The 26,270-nt window shown below is 39.8% G+C and overlaps 1 protein-coding gene across 2 annotated transcripts; it reads right to left on the bottom strand.

Moving 5' to 3' along the window:
- Window positions 1-8,198: 8,198 nt before the first annotated feature.
- Window positions 8,199-20,922, bottom strand: vezf1a (vascular endothelial zinc finger 1a). Of its 2 annotated transcripts, none has more exons than XM_027273654.1 (5): window positions 20,786-20,922; window positions 13,869-14,614; window positions 11,084-11,153; window positions 10,809-10,971; window positions 8,199-10,712 (listed from the first exon to the last, which is right to left on the bottom strand). In XM_027273654.1, exons 1-5 carry the CDS (start codon window positions 20,816-20,818, stop codon window positions 10,354-10,356), a joined length of 1,371 nt encoding a protein of 456 aa, XP_027129455.1. In that variant the 5' UTR covers window positions 20,819-20,922; the 3' UTR covers window positions 8,199-10,353. The 2 variants fall into 2 exon arrangements, with proteins under 2 accessions (XP_027129455.1, XP_027129454.1); XM_027273653.1 differs by having other exon boundaries at window positions 8,199-10,715; window positions 20,786-20,921.
- Window positions 20,923-26,270: the final 5,348 nt, after the last annotated feature.

Below are 26,270 nucleotides of genomic sequence, written 5' to 3'. Positions count from 1 at the left end.
CATCCCTCTTAAGTCCTTTCCTAAGCACTTTTCCTTGACTTCGACAGAAAACGTCATGAGGTCAAGAAAAGACATGAAGGAGAACTCAAAAGCACATTTAGTAGAAGACGACTGCACTTACACTAGGCTACATCATCGTATAATGTCAGATGTTATCGACGTGATCCATGGCAAAACTACAAAGTTCAAAAGATGGACTACAAAACACACATCTGAGATATTTCTCCCCCGTGTGCAGACATTGTTCACAATAAGAGAGAGTTTGGCCGTCACTGAATGATGTGATATTCATGTTTATGCATATTAATTTGAATGGTTAGGATAACTTAAAGCCTTTCTAGTCAATAACAACATTTTATATAAACTTGAGAACGTTTTTCACGACAGCAGAAAGCACGTCTGTCCATATTCATATGCTCTTTATCTCTCTGCTGCAGTCCGCATCACACTTTTAAAATAAACCGATGTTTTCTTTAATGTCTGGTTGTAAAGGACAGAATGGTGCATTGATTTTTTTTGTTGTTGTTGCTGCTGCAAGGAATTGTGGGAAGGCATTACCTCCTTTCCTTTTGTAAAGGATGGTCCGGTGTATCTATGCTAAAGGAGATAAGAAAGAAAACAATGAAGCTCCTTTCCTTAACATTTAGGATCCTAAAACATTAAGGAACCTTCCTAAGAGAACATTTAGGATCCTAAAACATTAAGGAACCTTCCTAAGAGAAATTGACCAATCAACCAGACCCTGTGTTTACTGTAATAACATGGTGGTTCAACATGGCGGACTCCACCGAAGAGGACCCGCAGCAGCTGTAGATATAAAAGACTCATTCTAAAACATAATATTTCTATTTTTACCAATGAAAACATACTTATATTATTCAATTTCTGCAATATTCTGTAAATCTGACACACTGGACCTTTAAACTGAATGGAGCCAAAGTCACCTGTGCTTTTCCTGACAAGTCAACATGTCTGCTTTGAAAAATGATCATTGTGTATGCGCACTGGTGTGGCCTATTGGGATGCTGTAGTGGTATAGCCATCATTAATGTATTAATTTCACCTGTGCTTTTGCTGCTGTAACAAATCTACCTCGGAAGAAAAGGTCTATTTCCTGACAACAAAGCAAATAAAAAATAAAGTACTATGTAGTAATATGATAGGATCTGCATCACAGGGGTGCTGTGAGGAATCCAGAGATCCAGAACACTCCTCTTTCTCCTACACGGGTACAAACACAATTGCAGAGTAGTGTGGAGAGGCAGGGCTGGCAATGAGTAGCTTTGGGCCCCAAGAATAATCACCACCTTTCACCTCACTCGCAGCTTCGTGCACTGTCAGTACATACTCTGTGTTGAGCAAAAGAGATGCAACATAAGGCCTACGGGAATACTGTAGAGATTTTAGCAGTATGATTAATAGGTCGCGGGTTCTTTATGTATTTTATCAAAGGTACAATCTGTGATCAGCGCACAGCGACCCCCCTCTCCCATCCCGCCAATCCGAGTCCACATATTTGACATTCCACTTGCATGTAGTTGAGTGTGCATGGTCTGCATTCAAATGCAGACTGTGCACTTTCCACAGTGATGTGATGTTTAGTGTGAAAAGGTTAGCCGTGCACCTATAGAGTATTTTAGTTTGGTGTTTGGTCACTCCCCGAAAGAGTTACTATAGATGAGGAGGTCAAATTAAAACTGCTTACTTAATCCTCCCACTCACAGTTTTATTTCCACACTAAAAGCAATAAGAGTGTGTGGCCAGAAATTAAGAAATAACAGTATGTTGCAAATCTGATGTGCACTATCCTCCTATCAGGACAGTGCATATCATATGTATGTGTTTTGGGAGGAGTGTGCAGGTTTCCACAACCATGAAGCAACAGTACACATGGCTCATTGCTGCAATGAGGGTGTGATGTTCCTTCCTTTAATATACCCTGATTATACAATGGAATGTGAGTCACTTCTCAGGGAGCCCTGTGTTCCTCCTCTCCATCTGTCTATCTGTCTCTTCTCATATTCTGAATTCTGGGTAAATTACACTGTATCATACGCTGGTCAGACATGCACAAGGCCAAATAGCAAACCTTGCATGGTGACATATAGGGACTAGAATGAAAAACCAAATTAAGGAATTAGAAACCTCCTTCAGTGAGTGTTTGGTCAACCTCCAATCCCAAAACTGAAACCACATCTGAAACTAGCAATATAAATTCCTCTGATATAACCTTGCAATCTGACATTAATTCAACATAGAGCTGTAAATCAATCTAACACCGCTGCAACAACGGAATGAAACAGACACAAATCCAAGTTTTAATCGTAAAGTATTTGTCGTGTTGTTCTGCCACTTTGTAAATTCAGCCCTGCTGTATTAACAGCACAGACTTGATGGTGACATGCCAGCAGAACATGCTGCCAATTTCAGCCTGTCTTTTCCTTCAAAATCAAGTTACTAAGTGGCAACAGTGGGGATCAGAAAGGGAAGATATGTAACATTAGCTGTACATGTTCAGCTTTTGGAAGGAACGTTTAGTCAAACTAATAAGCGGCACTGATATTGTACACACACAGCCACTTTAATTTTAACGTTTATAACTTAAACGTGAAGTAGATCAGTGTCATTTTGTCCAACATGATGGCAGCTAATGCCAGCAGCTAATACTACCTACCTATGCATAGATGTATGCATAGGTATGCTTTTTCTAACAAGCAAAAGCTTTAGATTTAAGGGAAATATTCAATAAAACCTCTTTCATACAAAACAGTATCTGTGGTTTATGGTCTGTTGCATAACTGCACCATAAGGACAGACAGTCTTTGTGACTACTTAACCAATCAGTTGACAGATCACAAAAAAAGATGAAATGTCAGCACAACAGAAGCCACTATTATCTCTGAGGGTCAAAACTCAATCTTTTTTTTGCGTCCCATCATGTGCAGTGTGTTCCATGAAAGACCTCCAATATCTCTGACGAAAAACATTTCAGTGGCTCACCGTTTGTTTCTCCTCCCCTCTGTGCTCTCTCCTTTTGCTGCAGCTCTTTCCAAGAGTTCATTTTCCCTATTAAAAGATACTTGAGGATTACTGACCTGCAGGTAAATTACAAGCAATGTTAAAGAAAGAAAAAGAAAAATACAGGAGAAATGTTCATAGGCACTTGACAGCTTGCTGACATGACTCACTCAGCTGAGGATAGCATGATCCTTTCCCAGCCTGACGGCCTCTTAAGCCGTTTAAACTGTTGTACTATTGGACAGCCAAGACACGGCACGTAGCATGAGGCTCACGGCTTCAGATTAAATTAGACTGTGGACAGTCTGATTCCATCGTCTTTGCTGGTTGGGATTTTCCAAGAGATAACCCTTAAGGTCTGGGGAGGTGGAGCACAGGACAGGATCATTTAAGACTGTCAGCGACTGTCCTACAGCCTGCAAAAAAAAAAACAGTTGACACAGCTTATTGCACCATTTGGATGGATGCAGGTCTTGTCACTGCATAAATCAAATAAATACGACAATTAGTGTGTGCCTTAGATTGTATGTGAATGTGATGTGACATATCCAGGGTGCATATTTATTCAGTGTGTGTAGAAAAGAAAATGCTGTTTGTATTTACTTTGATTAAAGCAAAGAAAAATTTTGGTGTGTCAAAATTCTAAATAAATTATGTAATTTTTTTATCCTTCAGAATTGAGATTAAGTACCACCCATAGATGTTGATAGATGTTCCTTAGTGTTAATACTAGCTCCCATATTATTTAAGAAAGCTTCAGAGGTCTCCCTGAGCCAGTTAGGAATAACTGTAAGCGGCAGCACCATTTCCATATTTTGCAAATGTTTGATGATAAGTTTGTAAAAAGAGACACGGTCTGTCCTGACACTTAAACTCCTATAAACGTGAAACAGTTCATGTCATGATGGATTCAGCTAGAATACCATCACATCTTCATATTAAAAAGAGCTATTATATTCAATTATAAAATCTGATATATAAATTATATTATCTGTGCCTATAAGAATTTTTGTGGATTTGGAGGACAATGAAAAAATAAAATATAGAAATCACAAATCTAAAATAGATTTTTTAATATAATATATAACTTCTAAAATAGCATACATTTATACTGTTGTCATAACTTAAAAAAAAATTAGCTTTCCTCTTAAATGGTTCATAATGACAGTGTTTTTATTACTATAACAAGGTGTGCAGCGCTGACATATCACCACTGAGTCACGCCATAGGGTGATTCAGTGCTTAGGGGAGGGCATTTTAGGCAGACATGATTGTAGTCCTTATTCTGTAACACTTAGGTGTCACTGCTTTTGACACTTTGGTAAATATATATATGGTAATATCAATTTGGTAAATATGATTTCTATAGTTTCTAAATGCTACAAATAAAATGTATCCACGTGTCATATGGGCAGCAAATAGTCACTCTGGGTTGAGCTAGAGCACAGGTCAGTATGTTCTGTGCTCACTCACGTCACAGTCCATACCATACACACTTTCAGTTATCTGCAGTGAGTAAAGCTGAATTTAGTTTTGAATACCACCTGGGGTTTTGGTGTGGGAGTGGTGTCACAGTATTGCTGTAATGTAGTATAATCATTTTATCTGCATTTGGAACATGTTGGCACACCTTAACCATAAATCTTTGTTCTTTTGATCAATATGTTTTTTTTATTCCAGAAAATCAATCATTATTCATCTCACATCTTTTTTTTTTTTATGCATTTCCTAATGTGTTTCTTTTTTGGGCGGTCCTTAAAGGGTGACTCGATGACACGCCGAGGCCACCCTGAGCATACCCCTAGCACCACTAGAAGAGAGATTCATCTCGCTATTTCAAAGTTAGTCATGCAAATTTTTAGGAAACTCATCTGACACGTTTCAGTCGCTTCAAAATTGCTGCTTGGCTTCTCCCACGAGTGGGCGTGGCTTCAGCACATGCGGCGGACACGCCCCCACAGTCCTGGCGCTGAGAGTACGGCTCATTCTTACCTGATTCTGACACCTAATTTCATAAACTTGTTGATATTTTTAATCATTCAAATTTGGCTGGGTAGTTAATAACACTTTCTTCTTTGCTCTGACAAACTTAGAACACATATTTATTTTTACTTTACACAGACTTTAAGATATTATCTTTCAGCTCAGCAAAACAGCATGTAATCCACTCCAAGGGCAGAGAACCTGCAAATGGCATTTTTTACTAAAACTGCAAAAGCAAACAAAAAAATCCTCATATACTGTAATTTTATCTATTTGTGGTTGTTAAATAAATGAATGCCATGTAATTGATTCCTCAGACTATAATAGTATAATCAAAATTCATAATCACTGCAGCCCTAGTCCACTGTCTATTAGATATTATTACATTAATATGGCCAGAGGAAGTAGGACAGAGCAGGCCTCCTGTGAACTCCAGCTGAACTCTCCACCCTACAGAGTAGCCAAGTGAGCTCGTTTTTTTTTTCTTCAGGGACAGAACAGCCTTATAACCTTTACTATTTTTACTGCAAACAGCTGGAAAACAGAGATGGAGGCAGTGTAGGAGGGCCACAGAGGAGAAAGCACTGGTGGGCTTGAGTTCTCTATCAGTACGAGAAGTGAGGCTTAAGACTGTTTGATTTTATAGCAAACAACAAACGCAGACAGTGCTGGAGATCTGCATCCGCCTTGTCTGTTCTCGCTGACTTTTAGTCATGTCAGTACCTTCAGTTGTATGAAGTAGCATGAAGCACTTTGTCATCCAGGCAGAATAAAAATCAGATTTAACATGAAGTTAGTAACCGGTTGTTATCGCACAGTTGAATGTATATGAATAAACCACATTGGAACAAATTGGATTATTCTTTAGAGAGGGAACACAGAGTAGATGAAACTAGAGAGGAGAACAATGAAATATGCATACACAACACCATCTGCTGGACAAATCTGTGCTGCAAAAACTGTCTTCTTTAGTGAGGTGAGATGTTTCTGTTTGTTTCTCTGAGATGTCTTAAAATTATTATAAGATCGTGCCAGATCTGGACAATGATGATGATTTTTGAGTCTTTAAGCATGTTCATTTGAATTGCAGAGAACATATCCAATCCAATAAAATCTTTGTCCCCCATTAACCTCAAGTGGACATTAAATTCTTCAGCAGAACATGTGTTGGGCTGATGGTTTTTATGGTTGGATACATATTGCCTACACTGATTGTCCACTTAAGAGACACCTGCTCCAACCAACCAACCAAACAGGCTGCAACTTAGTACAACACACAGGCAGCCATACAGTGAGCAAGCTGTGTGATCCACTCTCAATGTGCTATGATTATTTGTGCCAGATGTGGTAATGGTGCCATCTCCACAGCTGCCCTCGACGGATTTTCGTGCACTACTTATAGGGCGTTTAGGGTCGACAGTCGACAGAAGCAGGTCTGTGGGTGGAAACAAATTGACAAGCACAAGTACAGTTACAGTTGGTCTAGTTTGAAAGCGTGGCCTGGGATGTAGTTATTAATTAACCTGATTTATTATCACAGTCTACAGACAGTTTAACCGTATGTTGTATTATTATTAAATAAAGAACTTCAAAATAGTGTTTAAATATTAAATATGACTTTGAAATAAATCCTGATATAAATAGATTTTAATATAAATATAAAAATCAGTCAAGTTGTTTTTGTTGTTTTTATTTGGACATTTTTCAATGACTACTTTTATTTATTTCATTGGACATTTCCTTATGATTTGAAATGATAATCATCTTAATAAATCTGTTTATTCCTCATCAGTCAGAGCTGACAGTGTTTCCTGATGGACAGATAGCTTTAGCTACCGCAGCTAACAGTAGCTCGGCTCCGTACAGCCCGAGTTCGGGCGCTAGTATAACCCGCTGGGGGTCCTCCCTGCCCGGCTTAAAAACACGTCCTTCTCCCGGCTCTCTCTCTGCAAAGCTCCTGCACTAAAGCTGCAAACACAGTCTGCTTACATTGACGGCTACAGTTAGCACGGCTAACTAGCCGCACCTGCTTTAGCACGAAGTCAATCTGTGCATGTGTCCATGAGGACAGCAGGAGACAGACATGTGTCCATCAGGACAGCAGGAGACAGACATGTCTGCAGACTGTCCCTGAGCTGACCACACCTCCTTCATTTCAATATAACACATGGAAATGATCACATGTGAGAAATAAATGTGACATTCCCCTAAAAGACATAAAAGTAGTTCTTAAAAACATAAAGAAAAAATTATATTCACTGTTTTATATAATTATATTTACATTTATTTACCATTTTCTTTGCTATTTATGCATATGTATGTATGTGTTTATTTAATATTGACTTAATGGCATCCCTATTATATATATAGGGAATGTAATTTTATTGTATTTTAAAAATGCGTTTCTTAAAAAAAAGAAAACTAACAAGTATCTATATCTGTTTTTTAAATATATCAGCATTAAAATGTACTTTTCCCTTTGAAATGTAATTGTTATGTTGTTTTTGGTCCCTTCAAAAAATAAAATAAAATCTGGATCTTTAGCTTGCTAACTTTATTTACCAACTTTATCAACATTTGTCGAATTTTTGTACGCACTTCACTAATGTGCTGCCTGCTTCTCCAGACACTGACAAGGCTAGATCAGACCTACTAACCTGACGTGTGGCTGAACTGCATACGGTCAAGGATGAAATTGAACACTTTGTGGGGGAAACTCCAACACTTTTGACAGACCAGTGTTGTAACTTCATCACTCAGAAATCTAGCAAACCCAGATTTGCTGCGGTTCAGCCAAAAACGAGCAAAACTTTCTGGAAAACAGATGGCAATATGTGCGCAGCCTCAAGTTGGTGTAATTGTTTTCCTACAGTCGGCTTTTTATTTTGTGACATTGTGAGTGCAGTTTTTTTTGTAATGTAAAACTCAAGAGCCACTATACATTGTATAGTGAGCAATATGTATGGACTGGTCTGCACAGCAGATATTTTGACATGTCACAGCAGGAAACTCACAGGTGTATTAATGACAGCTGCATTCCAGGGCTCCGTTTCATTAAGTCCACCTGTTTTTCCCCCCCCAGCTTTGACAAGTCAAACTATCAGCTGTGCTGTCTTCCTTCATACTCAACATTACTTAATACATATAAACACATTTGATAGTTTTCTTTTATTTAGACAACCCAAATAAAAGGCACATAACATTGCGCATGTTTATGTAATAATTTGACAAACATACATTTAAAAAAAATGTAGGAATGTTTTGACCTTTCTGCTAATCAGAAAGCCTAGCCTCTCATATATACAAAATTACCATTGTTAATGTTCTAATACAAAAGATTTATAAAAAAGGTTATCTTATCTTTCACATCTATTGTAACTACCATATCCTTGGAACTAAAATAGTTTTGTACAAAGATATACATTCAACTGCTTTCACAAGGGTCCTGGAATTTCCAATTATTTGTTTTCTTGAAAATAAAAATAATGTTCAAATCCACAAGAAATGTTCAGTTTAAGACATTATTATTGTATCAAATTTGGCAAACAAGCTATCATAGTGTATCTACGTAAATGCATAAGAAAAAAAAATCTACGCTATTTTTTTTTTTTGTTTAAAACAAAACTTGGGAAAATGACAAACATGCATATTGCATTTTTTCAGTCTGAACTGAATCCACTCCAAGAGCTGCAATACTGTTGAGATCACATAGCATTCATTCAAAAATAGTTAATGTTCAACAGCTACAGTGTTTGGGGTCATGCAACATCAATCTTGTCACATTATTTTAATGGACAAAAAAATATATAATAAAAACTTGCATTTTTTATCAAATTCATCCAGATCTCAGCCCTGTAACTGCAGCTTGAGATGAACTTGAATTAAAAAAAATAAAGAAATGTGGGGAAAAAAAAGAAAAGTACAGCATTTATGCAATTGCACAGTAAATGATTATTCAAATGGACGGTTATGTTTAAAAAAAAAAAAATCAATAATTGTTGGACTTCTTCTTCTCCCTGATGGAAGTCTGGTCGTTTAACACCTCGATGCCAAATGATTTAGGAAACCTTAAAAATAAAAACATGTCAAGACACATGGTAGATATCAATTTAAAAAAATAACCAAGTTCATATGTAGTGGGCTTTTATGTGTGTTTCCTGAGTGTGAGGTCCTTAGTATCGTCTTGGGGCTATGACAAATAAAAAAAAACAGTGTACACAAGAGTCAGACAGAACTAATTATTCACCATTATGATGACAGTAACAGCCTGAAAAAGCTTCACTACAAGGCCAGGCCTTTTTTTTCTGTGGTCAGCCACTAGATGGCGCTCAAGTGCAGGCTGGCTAACCGAAACACTTAAGACTCCAATTTTGTTCTTTGATAATACTGCTGTTCACCTGTATGTAGGATATGCTTTCAGTGCAAGACTCATTCCATTCTGACTTCATGGAGAGAAAAATAAAAATAAAAATGAACACCACGAATAGGCAAATAAAAACAAACCGTTGAGTTTCCATACAAATAGAAAACAAAGTACAAATATTTCCATTGTCAAGAGGACAGTGTCGAGATATCCGCTTGAATGACCAAAAAAAAAACAAAAAACCTAAAATCAAAACGCTGACATGAAAATACATTACTATGTCAACTGTACAAGTTAGTCACTGTACCTCAAGAGCATACCTACTATCTGAGAAGAAAAAGAAAAAGCTATAGCACTGTGAAAAAATATTCTTCCATGCAAGTGGAAGCTGCTGTCCCTTTTACTAAACTCATTTCCTATAACATTAAATAGATAGTGATTAGCAGGCTATAGTTAAAAAAACAACAATACAAAGTAACACCCAGAGGGTTTTTGGGAGAGAACTTGTAAAACATCAAAAAACAGCAATTTTAGAGTTATTGCTTCAGTCCATTTCTCATCTCCCTTTTACAAAAGCACAGGTGTGTTTTTCCTACGGAGTCCTCTCCTCTCCTCTCCTCTGTCAGGATACAAATCACAGTTTCATCATTCTAACTGACTACACTAAGTCTTACGGTTGTCCTGATTTCAAAATAAAAATCCTACTCGATTTTTTTTTTTCCTACTCGAAGTGTTTCTGCATCTCATGACAGCCACGTTTAACATTTAGCTGGGACGTAGCTGTGACTTGTGGGAGCTCCTACCGGCCGCGCGGCTCGTGTAAATATTCACTTCACGGTCTGAAGAAGTAAACGTGGTTCGTCGGTACAAAGAGCTGGGCTTGAGGTGCAAATAATGGAGGACAAGAGTCTCTTGGTTTACTTCATTTTCCCTTTCTGTCTGGCCAGTTCAATGCTCTCTCTCTTTTCTTTCCTTTTCTTTTGTTTTTTTTACCAGGGTGGGGAAGAAGGCAAGACTTGGGACAGAAAAGACATGCTATCCACTGGCCTCATGGCGATGTTGAGCGGACCGCCCATATTCATAGGCATGGGGGTCGTTATTGCGACTGGGTGGGCTATATTCATGGGCGCCGAGACGGGGATGTTGACGGAGGCAATGTTGACGGGCCCGGTGATGGTGACCGGGTGCTGGAGGCTGACTGGAGACGTGATGTTGACTGTGTTGGTGCTAATGTTCATTTGTGCGGCTATGGTCACAGGGTGGTTGATGTTGCCCCGGTTCATCGCCGTGGTGATGGGGGCAGAAACGGTCACAGGTGTAGCTGAGGCAGAGTTGCAGACTTCGTTACCTTCTGAAAAAAAAAAGTGTTTTAAGTGTTGTTCTGCAGAAACTCAGGATAGTTGGTAAGGGATAAAAAGATTAAATGGGCATGTTTGAGACATACCTTTGTTACAGGAGTTAAAGTTGGTCTGTCCGTGAGTCTTTAAATGGCTGGTGATGTAGGCTGCACTCAGCATCTTCCCACAGATGCTACAAGTGACCTTGCCTTCATGCCTGATCATGTGGGAACGGAGTCTGTCTTTGGTGGCGAAAGCAGAGGTACAGGCCTGCAACCGCACAGCAAGACAGGGATGAAGGTCAGTCGAGTACAACAACAACAACAACAACAACAACAGTTCTAATAATCAGGCAGAGGAAGCTGACAGTGATGAGTCTTACCGTTACTTGACATTTAAACGGCCTTTCTGAGGAATGCACATGCTTCACATGGCAGCTCAAGTGGTCTGGCCTAGATTTAAAAAAAAAAACAAAAAAACAACAATAATAATGCATTAAATCTTTATACTGTGAAAAGCAGAATGTATATTTACATACAGTCAAAGTGTGGAAGCACACGGACGTGCTCTGTTTGCTTTGATAATGAGGGGAACGAGCACAAGACAAAAATCCCTAAACTTTCAGTCAATGCCAGTTAATTCTCCGTGATCAATCGTGCATGAATTTGTTTGACCTAGTTTCAAAAAACGCACCACACTGAGACGGCATATTTGAACTTTTTTTTTTTTTTAAGAGCAAAATGACAGTTTAGCATTGCGTCGCTCTGCCTCTGTTTACTTCCTGTGGACTTGGCATTACTTACTGAAATACGAGGAGAATGTTAGAGAATATCCAGGAACTTGGTTGGTAGTATCCTAAAACCCCTACGCTCTCTCTCTCCGAGTAGCGAAATATTAGATTTCTGTCAACAACTGTGAGAAAGTATGAAATATATGTTTACAGTTGTGAAATGAAAGAAATGTGGGAAATCAGCCACAGTTAGGAATGACATATTTTAGATAAAGACAAGACAACTTTTTGGCACAGCGTTGCACTATGAAACAAGTTTGATAACCAACACTTGTTTAGGTCTTTCATCTGTCTGGCACCAATATTGCAGCATAAGGCATAACTTACACAGACAGATGATACTACCAAAAATACTGAAGGTTAAAATAAAAAACAAACAAACAAAAAAAAACATTATTGGTGATAACACATTCTTCAGTGTTGTATTGTATAATTTACTGTCGCGTATCAGCAGTCGCAAGAAAACAGTTCTTTGCCTCTTGACCTTTACTCTGAAACTTCTGCATTCACAAATGCTTCTTGGCACTGATCCTCCTCTGTCAGCTTGTTAGTTCTAGTGAAGCTGTGAGCTGAATCATGTTAAAAATGCCATAATGGAGTGAGTAAGGGCTAGCAGCTGCTCCCAAACCGGAAAGTTTCACGCTGCTGGATTTAACACACACACACACACAAAAAAAAAAAGAGTCAAGTGAAGTCTTCTCAGTGGTGCCATGGGCTGGAATCACTTTTTGTTTTCTGACTTTCTGTTTTTTTGTCTCGCTGACAAGGAGTGCAGACTCCAGACAGTGTCTGCCTACATATCTGGCTGAGTGGCAGTGACTCAGTGGCCTGTTATTCAGTCCCCATTCTCACTTTCCAGTATGCTGATGAATCCCTGCCCGACGTCACCGTGTTGGAGGCATGCCTAAAACTGCCCTACACAGCACAGTGCTAATGTTACAGCTTGGCTAGGGTAAACTGCTGATGTTTTTTTTTGTTGGAGTTGAAGTTGTTGCAGCGCAGAACTCATTCTGGGGTTATCGATATTCTCTCTGCTCGCTCCATGCTGATTTATATAAACCAGCAGATATTTTGAGCTCATTAAAAGATAGCAAAAGTGTTTTAAGTACTGATAAATTTAAATATGAAGCCACCACGAGACCTCCTTAAATGGAATATTTACTCTCTACATGGTAAATGTGTTGACCTGAACATTACCGCATGGTTCACTGAATTCCCAGGGGAAAGGGAGTCTGTGACATGCTGGCGGGAACTGCAAAGTGACAAGTGACGCCTCCCCCTCCCTTCATTCTCTCTCGCTGGTGCTCCCCCATGTGCGACTGTTTAAACATGTGGTTGAAATGGCATGGGGGGGGCGGTCAATACAAGTACAAATCTAAACTCTTACACAACTATAAATATGAAAACACAGCCACGGCGGAAACTACTCGGACAGTAAATGACCATACAATCAGCCCTCTACATAAAGTCATGGTGCGAGTGAATAACCCAAACACCACCGAAATGAATCATTCGCACGCAAGTCATACTACAAGCAACAGGGTGGCTGTTCAGTGAACTTTGTTCAAATAAAATAAATCCTCTCTTTGTGTTCCCTGCCAAAAGAAACATTCTAATGAACAAATGCAAACATGAAAGATGGATACACGGAGACACTTGAGTCGAGCCAGACTCATTTTCTTACTTGAAAAACACACAATTTTTGGATTGGAGTCCAAAAAAAAAAAAGGTGTTTATTAGAATTTGTTTATCACTGTTATTTTTAAAATTTCATGCAGACAAGCTGAGACTTTTCTTTGAACCTGGAATGCGACAAGACGGTGAAATTGCTATCCGTCCACGCAACCGTAAGAATAAATTAGATCTCAAAAAGCATACTTCCTGTTTACAAAAGCCTCCTTACTTGTAGACTGGAAGGTTATGAAACTGATGCTCCACACAGATATTCTGTTTTTCACTTAGTCATCTATTAGGACTAGTCCTGCTTTATGAGATGACAAATAAAATAAAAAAAGGAAATATTTTCGCAGCTAAACTTTAAATCCACTTCCAGTTCTCTTGATAATTGGCCGTGCATGTCACTGCTTTCACCGTTATGCCATTAGCCCAGGAGGGAACATAACTTATTCTGCCACCTCAGGAGCTATATGGAGGAATGTACAAAGACATTTGAAACGGGTAATATTATCTCCGCATGAAATCTGTTGCTAGCACTTAGCAGCCGCCTATTGCTGACAGTTTGCCGGTCTGACTTACTATGAGGTCTGTCTGGCAACGTGAAGAAAATATGTCTCGTCTAATCATTCAAATATTGCTGAGAGTAAGTTAGAAAGACGTCATTTCGAACCCAGCAAAAGCCAAAATGTATGATCCTTACCTGGAAAAGCCTTTCCCACACACAGAACATACATAGGGCTTGTGGACTCCCCCGTCATGAGAGCGAACATGGTAGGTCATCCTGTCCTTCCTTTTAAAGCGTTGCTGGCAGATGGGGCACTCGAAGGGCTTCTCGTCCGAATGGGACAACTTGTGGCGGTTCAGGTGGTAGACGTCGCGGAAGGCCTTGCCACACATCTCACAACCGTGGTTTTTCTTGACGGGTTTGGCGGGTTTCTTGGGGATGTTTTGCTGCGGCACGTTGCCCATCGCGGACGACGTCATGATACTCGAGGAAACGGAGGTGGTCGCTGTCGAGAGAATGCCCGCTACCGTGGAGATGTAGGAAGGGTGGCCGTTGTTCTCTCGCGGCATGGTGGAGATCATGGGTACCATGGTGGGGGCCGTCTGGGCGGTCTTCTTCGGCCGAGACACCATCTTAATACCGGTGTGGCTGGACTCATGGCGTCGCAGGTGGTAGCTGTCGCGGAAGGCCTTGTTGCAGTAGCCACAGACGAAAGGCGTTTTGCCTTTGTGTTCCTTCTTTATGACAGGCACTAGTGGCCGCCCGCCGCCTCCGCTGGCCACATTGTCTTTGAGGAGATCAGCGGCGCTGGTGGGGGGCTTCTGGTCTATTTGGATGGGCAGGACAGGCTTCTGGTCAACTTGTTCAGCTCCTGCATTAAGGAGTGGCAGCAGGCTGTTCTGGGCCACCTGATGCTGGTGGTGGAGGGCTTCATTTGCCTGCTGAGGGGACAAACACACAAAGGCAGAGATAAATATTTGGAAATTTCAATGCAAGCTTCAGGGCATTGCAACAGCTGATGATATTGAAGGGTGACAGTAAGAATCCTCCACTGTATTACTACGTCCCCACGTCTGCATAGGAATTAGAAATCTGTAAAAATAGCAGGCGTCAGCGAGGTGTTACAGAACATTAAATGGGTATCAGACTTGTCATTTACAAGGTTGATGCAGCATGCCACTAATGCAAAAGAATCCAAATATACTGAATGAAAAATGATCCCATCATGACGGTGCTGACTCATCATGTGACTGCAAAGCAAGCATACCAGAGTCCAGGGCAGTTAAGAGCAGGCCATTAGCTCAGTAAGAAGACATGGTCCTTGTAGCTGCCATCAAATTTAACACGTTCTGCAGTGCAGCCGCGCCAAAGTAAAAGCTCTCCGGCTATAATAATTATGGCTTTTATTGAGAGGCAGCTGCAGGCTATTTAAAATCATTGCGGTTTGTCACGTTCAAACTAAAGTTAGAAATTAGTCTCAATCTGAATTTGACAGTTTTTAACGAGTTAGTTAGCCACCATATTTATCTCGCGGCTACCCTGCCTACATCAGTCAGAGAACTGCAAACACAATATTAGTATGGACGAGTTTGGGGATTTGTTAATTCAGATTTTTGTATGATTGTGGCTAAACTTCTCCTGAGAGAAAAATGCTTTCATTTAATACCTCTGTTGGTTTCTAGGGGTAACATCATTTTGTTTTTTTCCTATCCCAACCGCAGACATAAAAATTGTATCACAGAGAGGACTGCTGTTTTGGTCAAGACAACTATGTTGTCAACCACCAGCAAGAAAGGGCAAGGTGAAATGCTTGACCTTTCCCTTTGAGGTTCAATCATCCATCGAAGGCCAGCCAAGAAAAGAGGAGGCAGTGGAGAGAAAAGAAAAATGAACCACAATGTCCTCCTTATGTCATCTAGCCTATTGTGGGAGACACAAATCTGAGCAGTGATGCCTCAGCAGGGGATCTTTGTATGCTCATCTTCATTGATTTGGCTCATCTATTCATGAGACAGGGACATTGTTTATCCACACACACTACTCAACTAAACTAGCCGTCATTCCCTCGTACGCAATGGGACCTGGGAACATTGCGGAGAACGCCACCAAAAAGCCCACCCATCCATTTGTCTGAGCACCTGCTCACACTTGCCACCTTCCAGGATTAGTCATCATCATCATCATCATGCCAGTCCGCTGGCACACCAGGGGCAAGGGGGTGGGGGTGCGTGCGTGCGTGCGTGCATGCGGGGGGGCTTTATGTTTGGGTGGGGGGTGCCGCCGGGAACCCTCTTTGTGAAGCTTGTGAACAGCAGACGTAGCCCACTGCAGACAGGCTGCCTCTACACAGAGGTGCAGGGCCCTGTAAGCTGCTGTGCCTTCATGCAGCTCTGACCATTTTGACACAAATGCGCTCTGACAACTGGGGCTGCTCCCTCATAAATAACATCAAAATGGAGGGAGTGTCCTGATGGCTCCACAGGCCACTGTAGACTTGAATTGAGCTCATGGTCTGAGTCAGATTATGTCTTTCTGAAATCTTTTGTGTCACACTCTACAGCTGCTCGCTGAAAATCCCAGTGTGAACAAAACAAAAGCCAAAATTGATAACATGAAAACTGAAGGAAGAACACGGTGCACAAAACAAAAACTTACGTCAAATATGTATTAATATATGATTTGTTTTTTTTGGTCTGCTACATGTTAGGTCTGCTTTTTCCCTAGTTTATGAGTTTGCTCAGGGGATTCTTCACTTGTTTACGAGGTCTGAAATCTTTGGCTGCTACTCGGTGGGGCCTTTTTGAGTGGACGGGTTCTTACAAAACATCAATTTTGTAATGTTTGTATATCATAGTCTGCAAGATACACAACTGCTGCAGAGATGCAGTGCCTTGCTTGTTGACGCTGTAGGTTGGCAGGCACAATAGAAGTATTTAAAGTTCAGCAAAGAGTGAGCAAAATGTTTTTAGAGGAGGTTTTGATATTAAAGTCTTCGCCCGGGGGTTGAACTAAATCACGTAAGAGGATGATATAAGCCGTTTCCAACAAACTCGCCGTGTCATCCTCTCGAAAAACACTGAAACCGATGAGCCGAAACCTCCAAAAGTGGTGTCCTTTTAATACAACGTCGCACAGCAAACAGGGAGTAGATACAAAACAGCTGCGAGATGTGCTACAGTTTCAAATCTATGAAACATGCATTACCTGGGAGCACAAAGGGCTCTCTTGAGTCAAGGAAATTGCAAAAAAAAAAAAATCTTAAAAAAAGTGGCCACAGCTGGGACTTTGGATGAAGGCACTCGAATGGAAGTTAACTGATGAAGAATGAAGCAACATTTAAAATAGTAACCCACTAGCTGATACACAGTCCTGCTCTTGTGTAGCATATGCACGGGACAGACTGAGCAGTTACTTTTTTCGCATTACAGCAAACTGCTCATGTTGAGGCACCAAAGAAGACGATGTCACCCCCTCGAACTAGGGTTTTATATTAATGGGCAGTGATGAATGATACTGATGAATAATAACTTCCTGTTGTAGTGGTACAAAATTAGGGATTTAAACTAAAAACCAAAGGCCAAAACTTAAAATCAGACAACAAGCAGTTACCTCAAAGTTCACCCTTTGCCCGCATAAACACTGCTGTCACAAACACACCTAGTGAGCGATCTTACAGTGATGTGAAACAGTGTTTGAACCCCCTGAAAGGTTGTCCATAATTTCAATCTCGCTACCGGCTTCGGCCGCTGGAAGACATGACTATGCACACTTGCACAGCAGACATGTTGGCTTGTCATAGCAGGGAGACCACATGTGTAATTGGTAACATTAAAAACTGACTGCATTCCATTTTGGTGAGCTAGTTCCAGGGAACTGGTATTGTGCTTGTCTGGCTCACCGGGACACTTTGAGTCATCTGTAAGGAGATTTATTTCACCTGTGCGGTTTCCTGTTATGACAAATCAAAATATCTATTGTTAAAAAACACGTACACAGATGATGAAAGAGCAGTAAGCGACCAGTGCTACAGCTCTGTTAAGGAGTATATTTTACAGTGAATTATATTACTTCAAAAAAAGGGGGCATTTGGGACCTGTTTTAAGCCAAACAAGGTCTAAGAAAAACCCAGTGTAAGTTACCCACTCTGCAAGAAATGGCAGACAGAATCAGTTAGTTGGTGCAACAACTGACTTCATCAGGTGGCCGAAGATATAATTACCAATAACGTTGCTTCGTATCCGTTGGGACGTGTGAGCAGGGAAGGATTTGCTATGACGTAAATTTTACTGCATGAGTGTGAAATGTAGGTTAATTAGGCTAGTTGTTTACTGTGCTGTGAAACACATCTACACCAACAAGTCTCAAAACGCAAGGTCACCATCACCAACAGCTTTTTTTTTAAATCGGGGTTTTATCCATCGTTTCAAAACATTAAGATTTTCAGTGCAGTGTGTCCACCTGTTGAACATCATTTCATTTTAGACATTTAAAACCTGGAAGATTAGCCACACGCCTCTGGAATGAATGGACCGGCAGCACTTTTTACGCATGTTTCTGTTAATATAATATGATTTATAGAGTTTGTTTTGTCTTCAGTGGCTGTCACAGTTTCCAGAGTTTCAGGCACAGAAGGAATGGGTTATGATTTTCTCACTTTGGGGCACTCTTTAGCATTTTCCTGTTTTTTTCCCTCTCTGCAGAATTACTGGTGTATCACTGTGCATCCACAGCCAAACTGGTCTAAACAACATAATTCACCAGGGGTCTTAACTGTAGCCGACCCGACAGATATTGTATTTCCAAATAAGACGAGATACAGCTGTACTTATGGTAATATTCAAGCTCATTTGCACAACAATGCGGATAATTCAAAAATGCTCGACAAAGTATTCAAACGTGAACATATTAATAATCGCGGTTTAATGTACACATCTTTAAAAAAACCTGCCTTTCCTCTACAGGAGGAGGAGAACTTTAAAACTAAAACGCGCGGCACTGCATGATGGCAGTTTAATGCGAAGCGTGCACACAGATTTACATGACATTGACACAGTAACAGTGCGAGGTACATAAAACATGCAGGGCTTCTGGCTTGATGCCAGTTACGCCAGAACACGCCGCACTGTCCAGCTGCCTTTTTCATCTCTCAAAAAAGACGTGAGCAACTGATCAATCCCTGGCAGCTGAGAAGAAAAAAGAAAAAGAAAAAACAACTTCACTAATACCACAAGAAGTATCCCCAAAAGCGGTGATATGCAACTTATTATAAATGTGATAAAAAAGCTTCCCACTGAATTATTCATACTCTTTCCAACTCTTGTTTGCCCAATGCTGGGCAGGGCAGGTGTTAACGACGCTAGATAAGAAATGTTCAACTCAGACCTTTATTCACTGAAGTTCCCTAACATATGAGCTTCTCTGTGGCACTTCTACCAGCTCTACCTCGTCCATGAACACAACAACAACAACAATGATGCCGTGTCCTAAGTGTCCTCTCCACCATATTTCATCAGCACCACTTCGAACCCATTCACTTAATTAGTTTAATAGTACAGTAGATGGGAAATGGCACAATGTAAACATGTTTCTCCAAAGATTACTGCCTGACACTGACAAAGGGGACTCTATATCTACTGCATACCTGACCCTGATGTCAATTACATACAGCCACCCATATGAAATAATAAGCTATAAAATGAATTATTTCTGTGAGAACTGAACTGTTGCAAAGTTTCACTCGAGGAAGTTTGTCCCATCCAATCAAAAATCATACTTAACTTCATTAGATCATACAAAGAGATTGCAAACAGCACAAAAATAAATGGCATATATTAAAAATAAAACCACAACAAAAGCATTTTTAAAAAAACACACCCTCTTATCCATATTATCATGTGCACTCTTTAACGTTAGGCTTATTTCTCTGAAAGGCCAAGTAAGGCCATCATGGGAATAAAACATTTCATTCATTTCATTGAACAATAGACTTCCATCTTGGTACACGGTGAAAAAAAAAAAAAAAGCAGTAAACCGTGGCAGATATCACTCAACAGCGCAGCGCTCGCTTTCTGGCACAAAATGGGATTTTTATCAATTGCGTAATGTCGTTGCTAATTTCAAATGTGTGTGTGTCTCTCTCCCTCTCTCTTCGTTGCTAGTGTTAGCCGATGTGTTGTGTGCATAGTTTGAATTCCTTTCCACCGCGGTCTCCCAGAATAAATAGCTAGTTAATAAACAAGAGAGCCGCGCGAGCGTTTGGTCAGCAAGTCGTGTGTGTGTGTGTGCTGTTTAGTTGTTTGTGTGTGTGTGTGTGAGCTCACTACAGCCAGCCTCGCCCTTTGAATAAAGCATAAAGCTAAATTAGCCAGTGATGATGAAGGCAAAGCCTGAAAACATTAGCTCAACTTAAGGCTGGTAGTAAAAAAAACCCAACTGCCGAACCGGCTGAGGCAAGCGGAAAGTTCGCGGCGGGCTCGCGAATCGCCCGTTGGTTTAAATCTCAGCAGCCGTTAACACAAGTTTACACTCGGTCTATCGTGCTAATGCGCATTTACTTCGCTGTTAAAAACATATCTGTGTGTGTGTTACAACAATATCTTAGCCGGCGTTACATCTCACGGCGTCCGATCAAAGCTCTCAATCACACAGAGAGAGAGAGAGAGAAGGGGGGAAAACAGGTCTGTCTCGATTGTAACGGTGCAGTGGCGTCTCCACTTCAAAAAAAAAAAAATGATCCCGCATGTTTTTGCCTTAGCTTCGACTTGGCTACAAACAAACTTACAAAAAAAAAAAACACACAAGCGCTGTCGAGTTATTCAACATACACTATCTCAAGTGTTATGAAAAAAACATATTTTTCCAAACAGTCGACCGGGAATTGATTTTTTTTGTTCTAGCGTCATTCCCGAGCCTCACAGCTGGAAGCCTGGATTCATATACCATTGTTTTGCTTGGTTACTTGAGCCATGGTGTTACTCGTTCTTTTTCTTTTTTTAAAAAAGCTGCCTTTTACCGCTTAAAATATCCCCCGTGTTTACATTTTTTTTCTTCCTCGCGGGTTGTTCTACGAAGCTATCCCACCGGCTTCCCTCCCTCGAAAAGAGTCAACTTACTTGAAAAAGAAACGTACTCCAGCTCGGCTCCATTTCCACACTTACTAATTCTGAAGGAAACCAAGTAGAAGCCTACAACAAAGCAACCAAACATGGCAGCTGAAACAACTTCCGGTAACCTCGCTGGGCTCAACCATTTTTACACACTATCTAGGGAGGGCGCGTTAAATTTAGTGTGTTAAAAAAGGAGTCGGTATAAGCGTTTATACGCGTGTTAAAACGCAAACAGACAAAAGAATAGTGCCGATTTGAATTGTGCTTTAAAAAAATATACCCGCGATAGATTATTTGTGTGGTTGTTTTCGTGTCAGAGAAGTATTTTGATGTAGTTTGATTCCTACAACACCCCTCCGAGTGCGTTTTAGCTCATTCCGCGAGGGGGCATTTGTTATAGTCGACTACTGTCGCATGTGGTTGGGATAAGATTGTATTTCAGTATCCCTCCATTCGTTTTAAATAACATAATATAAACAGAAAATCAGTTTGTTCTGCATAAAAAAATAAATAAAAATAGGTTGTTTCTTTTTTCCCGCCATGAGAAGTGTTTTAGTTTAACAGCAGCTTGAACTAACCCGCGTGCATAGCAGTTTATTTTCATTCATGGGATGGGGATGAATGAAATCGACAGAGCCCATAAATTGCCTCTAGTGGACTAAAATAACACACATTCAGTCTGCTCTTTGGCGGTGAACATACCGCTTAAATAAAATGAGAAACAAAAAAAATATCTATATCATTATTTATAGGATTTCATCCTGCAGAATTTGGTATTTGTGAATTCACTCTAGGAAATTAGACGATTTTTTGTAATGACCGGATGAATATTATGTCTCTAATGTTGTCAGGCTTCTAGGGTTGTTGTTATGTTTAATAATATTATTGTCCGAACGTTTTTTGACTAACATAAGGCTGCTAAAATTGTTGAAAGTGAAAGCTGAGTGTGTAGAAAAAAATTATATAAAATAACATATTTTCCATACAGCTTCAAATACTTTGGAATTTACTTTTTCTGTGTCTCAGCAATATTCAAGAGATAAGATAAGATAGACTTGATTGATCCCACATCCGGGACATTCACTCAGTTACAGCAGCTTACAATACTCGAGGTAAACAAGAAAAGTACTCATACATTTAAAAAAAATGCATACTAGAAATTAGTAGTGATTTGTCTCAAAACAAAATACAAATTTGTTGCAAATCCTTCACTAGCTCCTATAATTCATCATAAAACTGTATAACTCATGATTTACTAACATGTTGTGGACTCAACCCTCGAAATAAGTTATAACTGACTAATACTAGAAATGAATAATAGCTGCCTTGTATTACTCTGATGTTGTTACAACAGCCTCAAGGATGTTTCACATATTGGTCTTTAAGTTAATCTCTTGATAGAAAGAATCATGTGATATATCACTGTGAAATATTAACAAACAACTAATTTCTGTTTTGTAGCAAGCTAGGTCTTAGATGCAGGCAGGCAGGCAGGCTTGATGTCTGTGTGTGGTTAAATGACACCCTCAACCTTGTAGACAGCCAAGAAAAAAGTACAGAGCATCTGGAGTTACAAGAGCAGAGTAGGTAATGCCAGATGACCTTCATAAGTAACAAGGGCTGCCCAACAGGCTCAGATAACCAAGACGCATAGCACTGTATGTCATTGCAACATCTTTCATTGAAATCTGGCTATGCACATGCTGTACATTATGTAAGTATCGCTGCCGTGTCATGCGCTGATTCAAACGAATGTCGCCTAAGCAACATAGCCCAGATTGCTTGGCAGCACCAGACAGTGTACACAATACACACATACAACAAGTAGCATGGTAAACTATGCTGATTTAACATCATGACTTTAGGACCACTGTAGATATTCTTATTTCAATGACAAATCTCAAATTAGGTGATCAATACAGGTTGAATTATTCTTCTAATATGCATGCAGCAAAAGAAAACTACTAACTTTGAATGGAATTCAAATTTAAAAACTATTTATAACACCCCCAACCCAGCCCATTCACATCTCACTTGTATCCCTATTAGTGTATTTAAAAAGATATGTCCCCTGTTTTGCCTCATTATTTCACACTTTTTCAGTAGAGAGTGAGCATGCTATGTTTATGAATATGATCTGAGGTATATCCTTTGCTCCACAACAACAAAAAGAAAAGAAAAGTGCACACACTTTCCAGTATGTTCTTTGAACTCTCTGCTCACCCGCGAATGGCTGTAAAGGTAAAGGTCCCCCCTTTGTACTTTTCAATCTTTGTCCCACTGTACATTGAAAGCCTTTATTCACATACAGTGCAATGAACGTTTCAGTTAGAGTTAGGGAATATGTGTGGTCAGCCCATTCTCCCCTCATCCGGCTCAAAAGACACGATAACATCCAGCAACAGGCTCCACTTGAAAATAGTCATGCAGATTGCTTCCTCTGATATTTTTCCTGCTTTGGATAAGGAAGACTCTCCAAAGGTACGCTCCTCCAGGGCCAGAGAACAGAATGAATATCATAGAAGTTGATTATCTTTTAATTTAATAAGATACAGTATGTTTCATGATTAATTTCACAATTAATTCTTTAATTAGAAATAGAGTTTATATATTACTTTGAGGATTCATTTGTAATGCTTTGAAACCACAATTTTCTGTTACAAGAAATGGTGTCTCATTAAATGTGTTTAAACCTTTTTCTGTGAATGTGATAAATGCTCTTATGTAACAGTGTATAAAATACACATGCTAAAATTATGTTTGACTACAGCTTAAGTAGCTTATGCTTTTGAAAAGGTCCATAGTGAAGAATTACACTGGAGGTCATGCTAGATTGTGACACCCTAACATGAGGCGATGACACACTGAGAAAGCTATTTTATGGTATTTACTGTATATTCAAAAGGGGTTTCTAGGTAAATATTTAAATCTAGATAATATTTTAAAGCTGTACATGTGCAAATACATCTAGTTTCCTGCACCTGCTTCCTTTATAAGACTACTGAGTCACACTTCTCTTGCAGGATGTATGATAATAACATTCTACCTGATTATTGTAAGAAGTGTTTTAACTATTGTGTTTTCACAGAAATGGGAGATTGGTCCATTCTTGGGCGCTTCCTAACGGAAGTTCAAAACCATTCCACAGTCATTGGAAAGATATGGCTGACAATGCTGCTCATCTTCCGCATCTTACTTGTGGCCCTTGTGGGGGATGCTGTCTACAGCGATGAGCAGTCCAAGTTTACCTGCAACACTTTACAGCCTGGATGTAGTAATGTCTGCTATGACACTTTTGCTCCCGTATCACACTTGCGCTTTTGGGTCTTTCAGATTGTTCTTGTCTCCACACCTTCGATCTTCTACATTGTCTACGTCTTGCAAAAAATCACCAAGAATGACAATTTAGAGGTTAAGAAAGTTGAAGTGGTACCCAGGTCTTCAATGTCATTTGAAAGGGACAAACTCATTGAAGGAGATAAAGAGACAACGCTGGAAACTGGCAGTCCTTACAGCATGATATATAACAACAAAGAGTGGAACACACAGGAAGATGAGTGTGAGGAAAGGACCCATCTGGAAGAGGAAATGAGAGAGGTAGGAAAGGACCCAACCCAGCTGTCCAACCAAGTGTTACTTATCTACATCATACATGTTATGCTGCGCTCCATCATGGAGATAATCTTCCTCATTGGGCAGTATTACCTATTTGGATTTGAAGTTCCACACCTTTTCCGCTGTGAGACCTACCCATGTCCAAACAGAACTGACTGTTTTGTGTCTCGAGCAACAGAGAAGACCATCTTTCTCAACTTCATGTTCAGCGTCAGTCTAGGTTGCTTCATCTTGAACATTGTGGAGCTGCACTACCTAGGCTGGATTTATATTTTCAGAGTATTGTTCTCGGCATGCTGCACGAGCTGGAAACCTCAAAGAGATCGTGTGCAGCAGGTGGAATTATACATGGACAACAACCCACTGTTGCTTGAGCTCAAACATTCATTACGTGGCAGGGTCGTCCTGCAGACCACCTCTGCCATGTCCCGGGACAAGAGCAGCAGTGTCCCAAACCAGCTCCCGGCCATCTCCTTTGCGACGGACTCTACACTGGAGTGCACTTCGAAGAGAAATCCAGATGAGAAGGAACGCACCAAGACTAGACTGCACAATATGGGCAAAATAGGAAGAGGCAAAAAGTCATGGCTGTAAATGATTTCAGACCAGAGTTTCCATCTATGACTGCATTTGTATTTCTAAACGGTTTGAATTAATTTCAGCATGAGCATGAGTATAAGTTTAAATAAGATATGACAGTAGTGATTACTGAAATGATTCATACAGTTTCGGGGAGAAACTGTGACAGATTCAGTGCATCCTCAGAAAATTTCATTTTTGGAATGATTTGCAATTTGTTTACCATCCTTTGTTTCTTAGCCATACTTCAGAGGGAATCACTGATATTAATGCAGGCCAGCATTTTATGAAAATGCTTCTATATATAGTCAAGTCAATGTATTTGCTGTGATTTTATTTGAACCTACACCTTGACACTTAGACCACATTTGTTGAAGAAACAAGGGCCATAAAGGATCCTTTGTAAACAGGAAGATAATGTGTTTACACAGCAGAAACTTTATACTTAGCAATTTACAAGGGAGTAAGTATTAGACCACTTCTTTAACCTAACCAAATTTTAGAAAGGTCCTTGTGAAGGAGGCTATAGTGGGACAAAATGCTTAATTTTCCTTGACTTGTCCTGATATATCTGAAAACTCTTCTTACTGTCCTGCATGATAATTAAGTCACATAATTTATTAAATCATCAATATCTCTTGTAGCCATATATGCAAAAGTCTCCAAGGCACAAACTAGGACTAGACACAAACATAAAGATTTATAAGTGCATGTTCTATATTATCACATCTAAAACAAAACTTAAATAATCCCTTACAATATCCTTTCAAATCTCTGAATGAAGACATGTTGTTGAGAGTTGAGTTCTAAGGTGTTAAGGACATTTTTTTTGCAGCCTGGAAGTGTTCACCTGTGCTCATATTGTACCTGCTCCAGTAAGTAGAAGTACCAGGAGGGGTCACTGCTGTCCGGTTTACACTTGTGCTGCCTTTAAGTGCTGTTGGAATTACTGTACTTATGAACATTGACGACCCAAATACGATAAAACGGTTGCTAAATTTGGCACGACATGTCCCTCATGTAACATATGAAGACTGATTGCATGTGAGCAGTACAATATAAAACTGTTGAAAGTATTATTTACATAATTCGTTATTTTGTGGTGTTCTCTCATGGAAATAACTCATGGATTTTTATTTTTTTTGCACTTTCCTCTTTATATTCTACACATGACTACTAAATAACCAATTTTAACAAAATTAAAAAACACCAAGAAGATGTTATTTGCAGGATGTTCTAAGGTAGCTCATAAACGACCATGATTTTATAAAGTCTGACCATAAGGGCAAGCATTTGA

Source organism: Larimichthys crocea, chromosome XXII, assembly GCF_000972845.2.
Source record: "Larimichthys crocea isolate SSNF chromosome XXII, L_crocea_2.0, whole genome shotgun sequence".
In the NCBI taxonomy this organism is placed as follows: Eukaryota; Metazoa; Chordata; class Actinopteri; family Sciaenidae; genus Larimichthys; species Larimichthys crocea.
Note: the sequence above shows the minus strand (reverse complement) of the source record. Positions and strands in the feature narration are given on the sequence as shown.

Bases quoted from the DNA above. Each gene is read 5' to 3' on its own strand.
- vezf1a (XM_027273653.1), bottom strand. From the start codon at position 20,818: ATGGAGCCGAGCTGGAGTACGTTTCTTTTTCAA. The intron at 14,615-20,785 runs GTAAGTTGACTC...TTGTCCCCTCAG, and splicing joins GGAGTACGTTTCTTTTTCAA to CAGGCAAATGAAGCCCTCCA. The intron at 10,972-11,083 runs GTAAGACTCATC...GTGCGGTTGCAG, and splicing joins CGTTTAAATGTCAAGTAACG to GCCTGTACCTCTGCTTTCGC.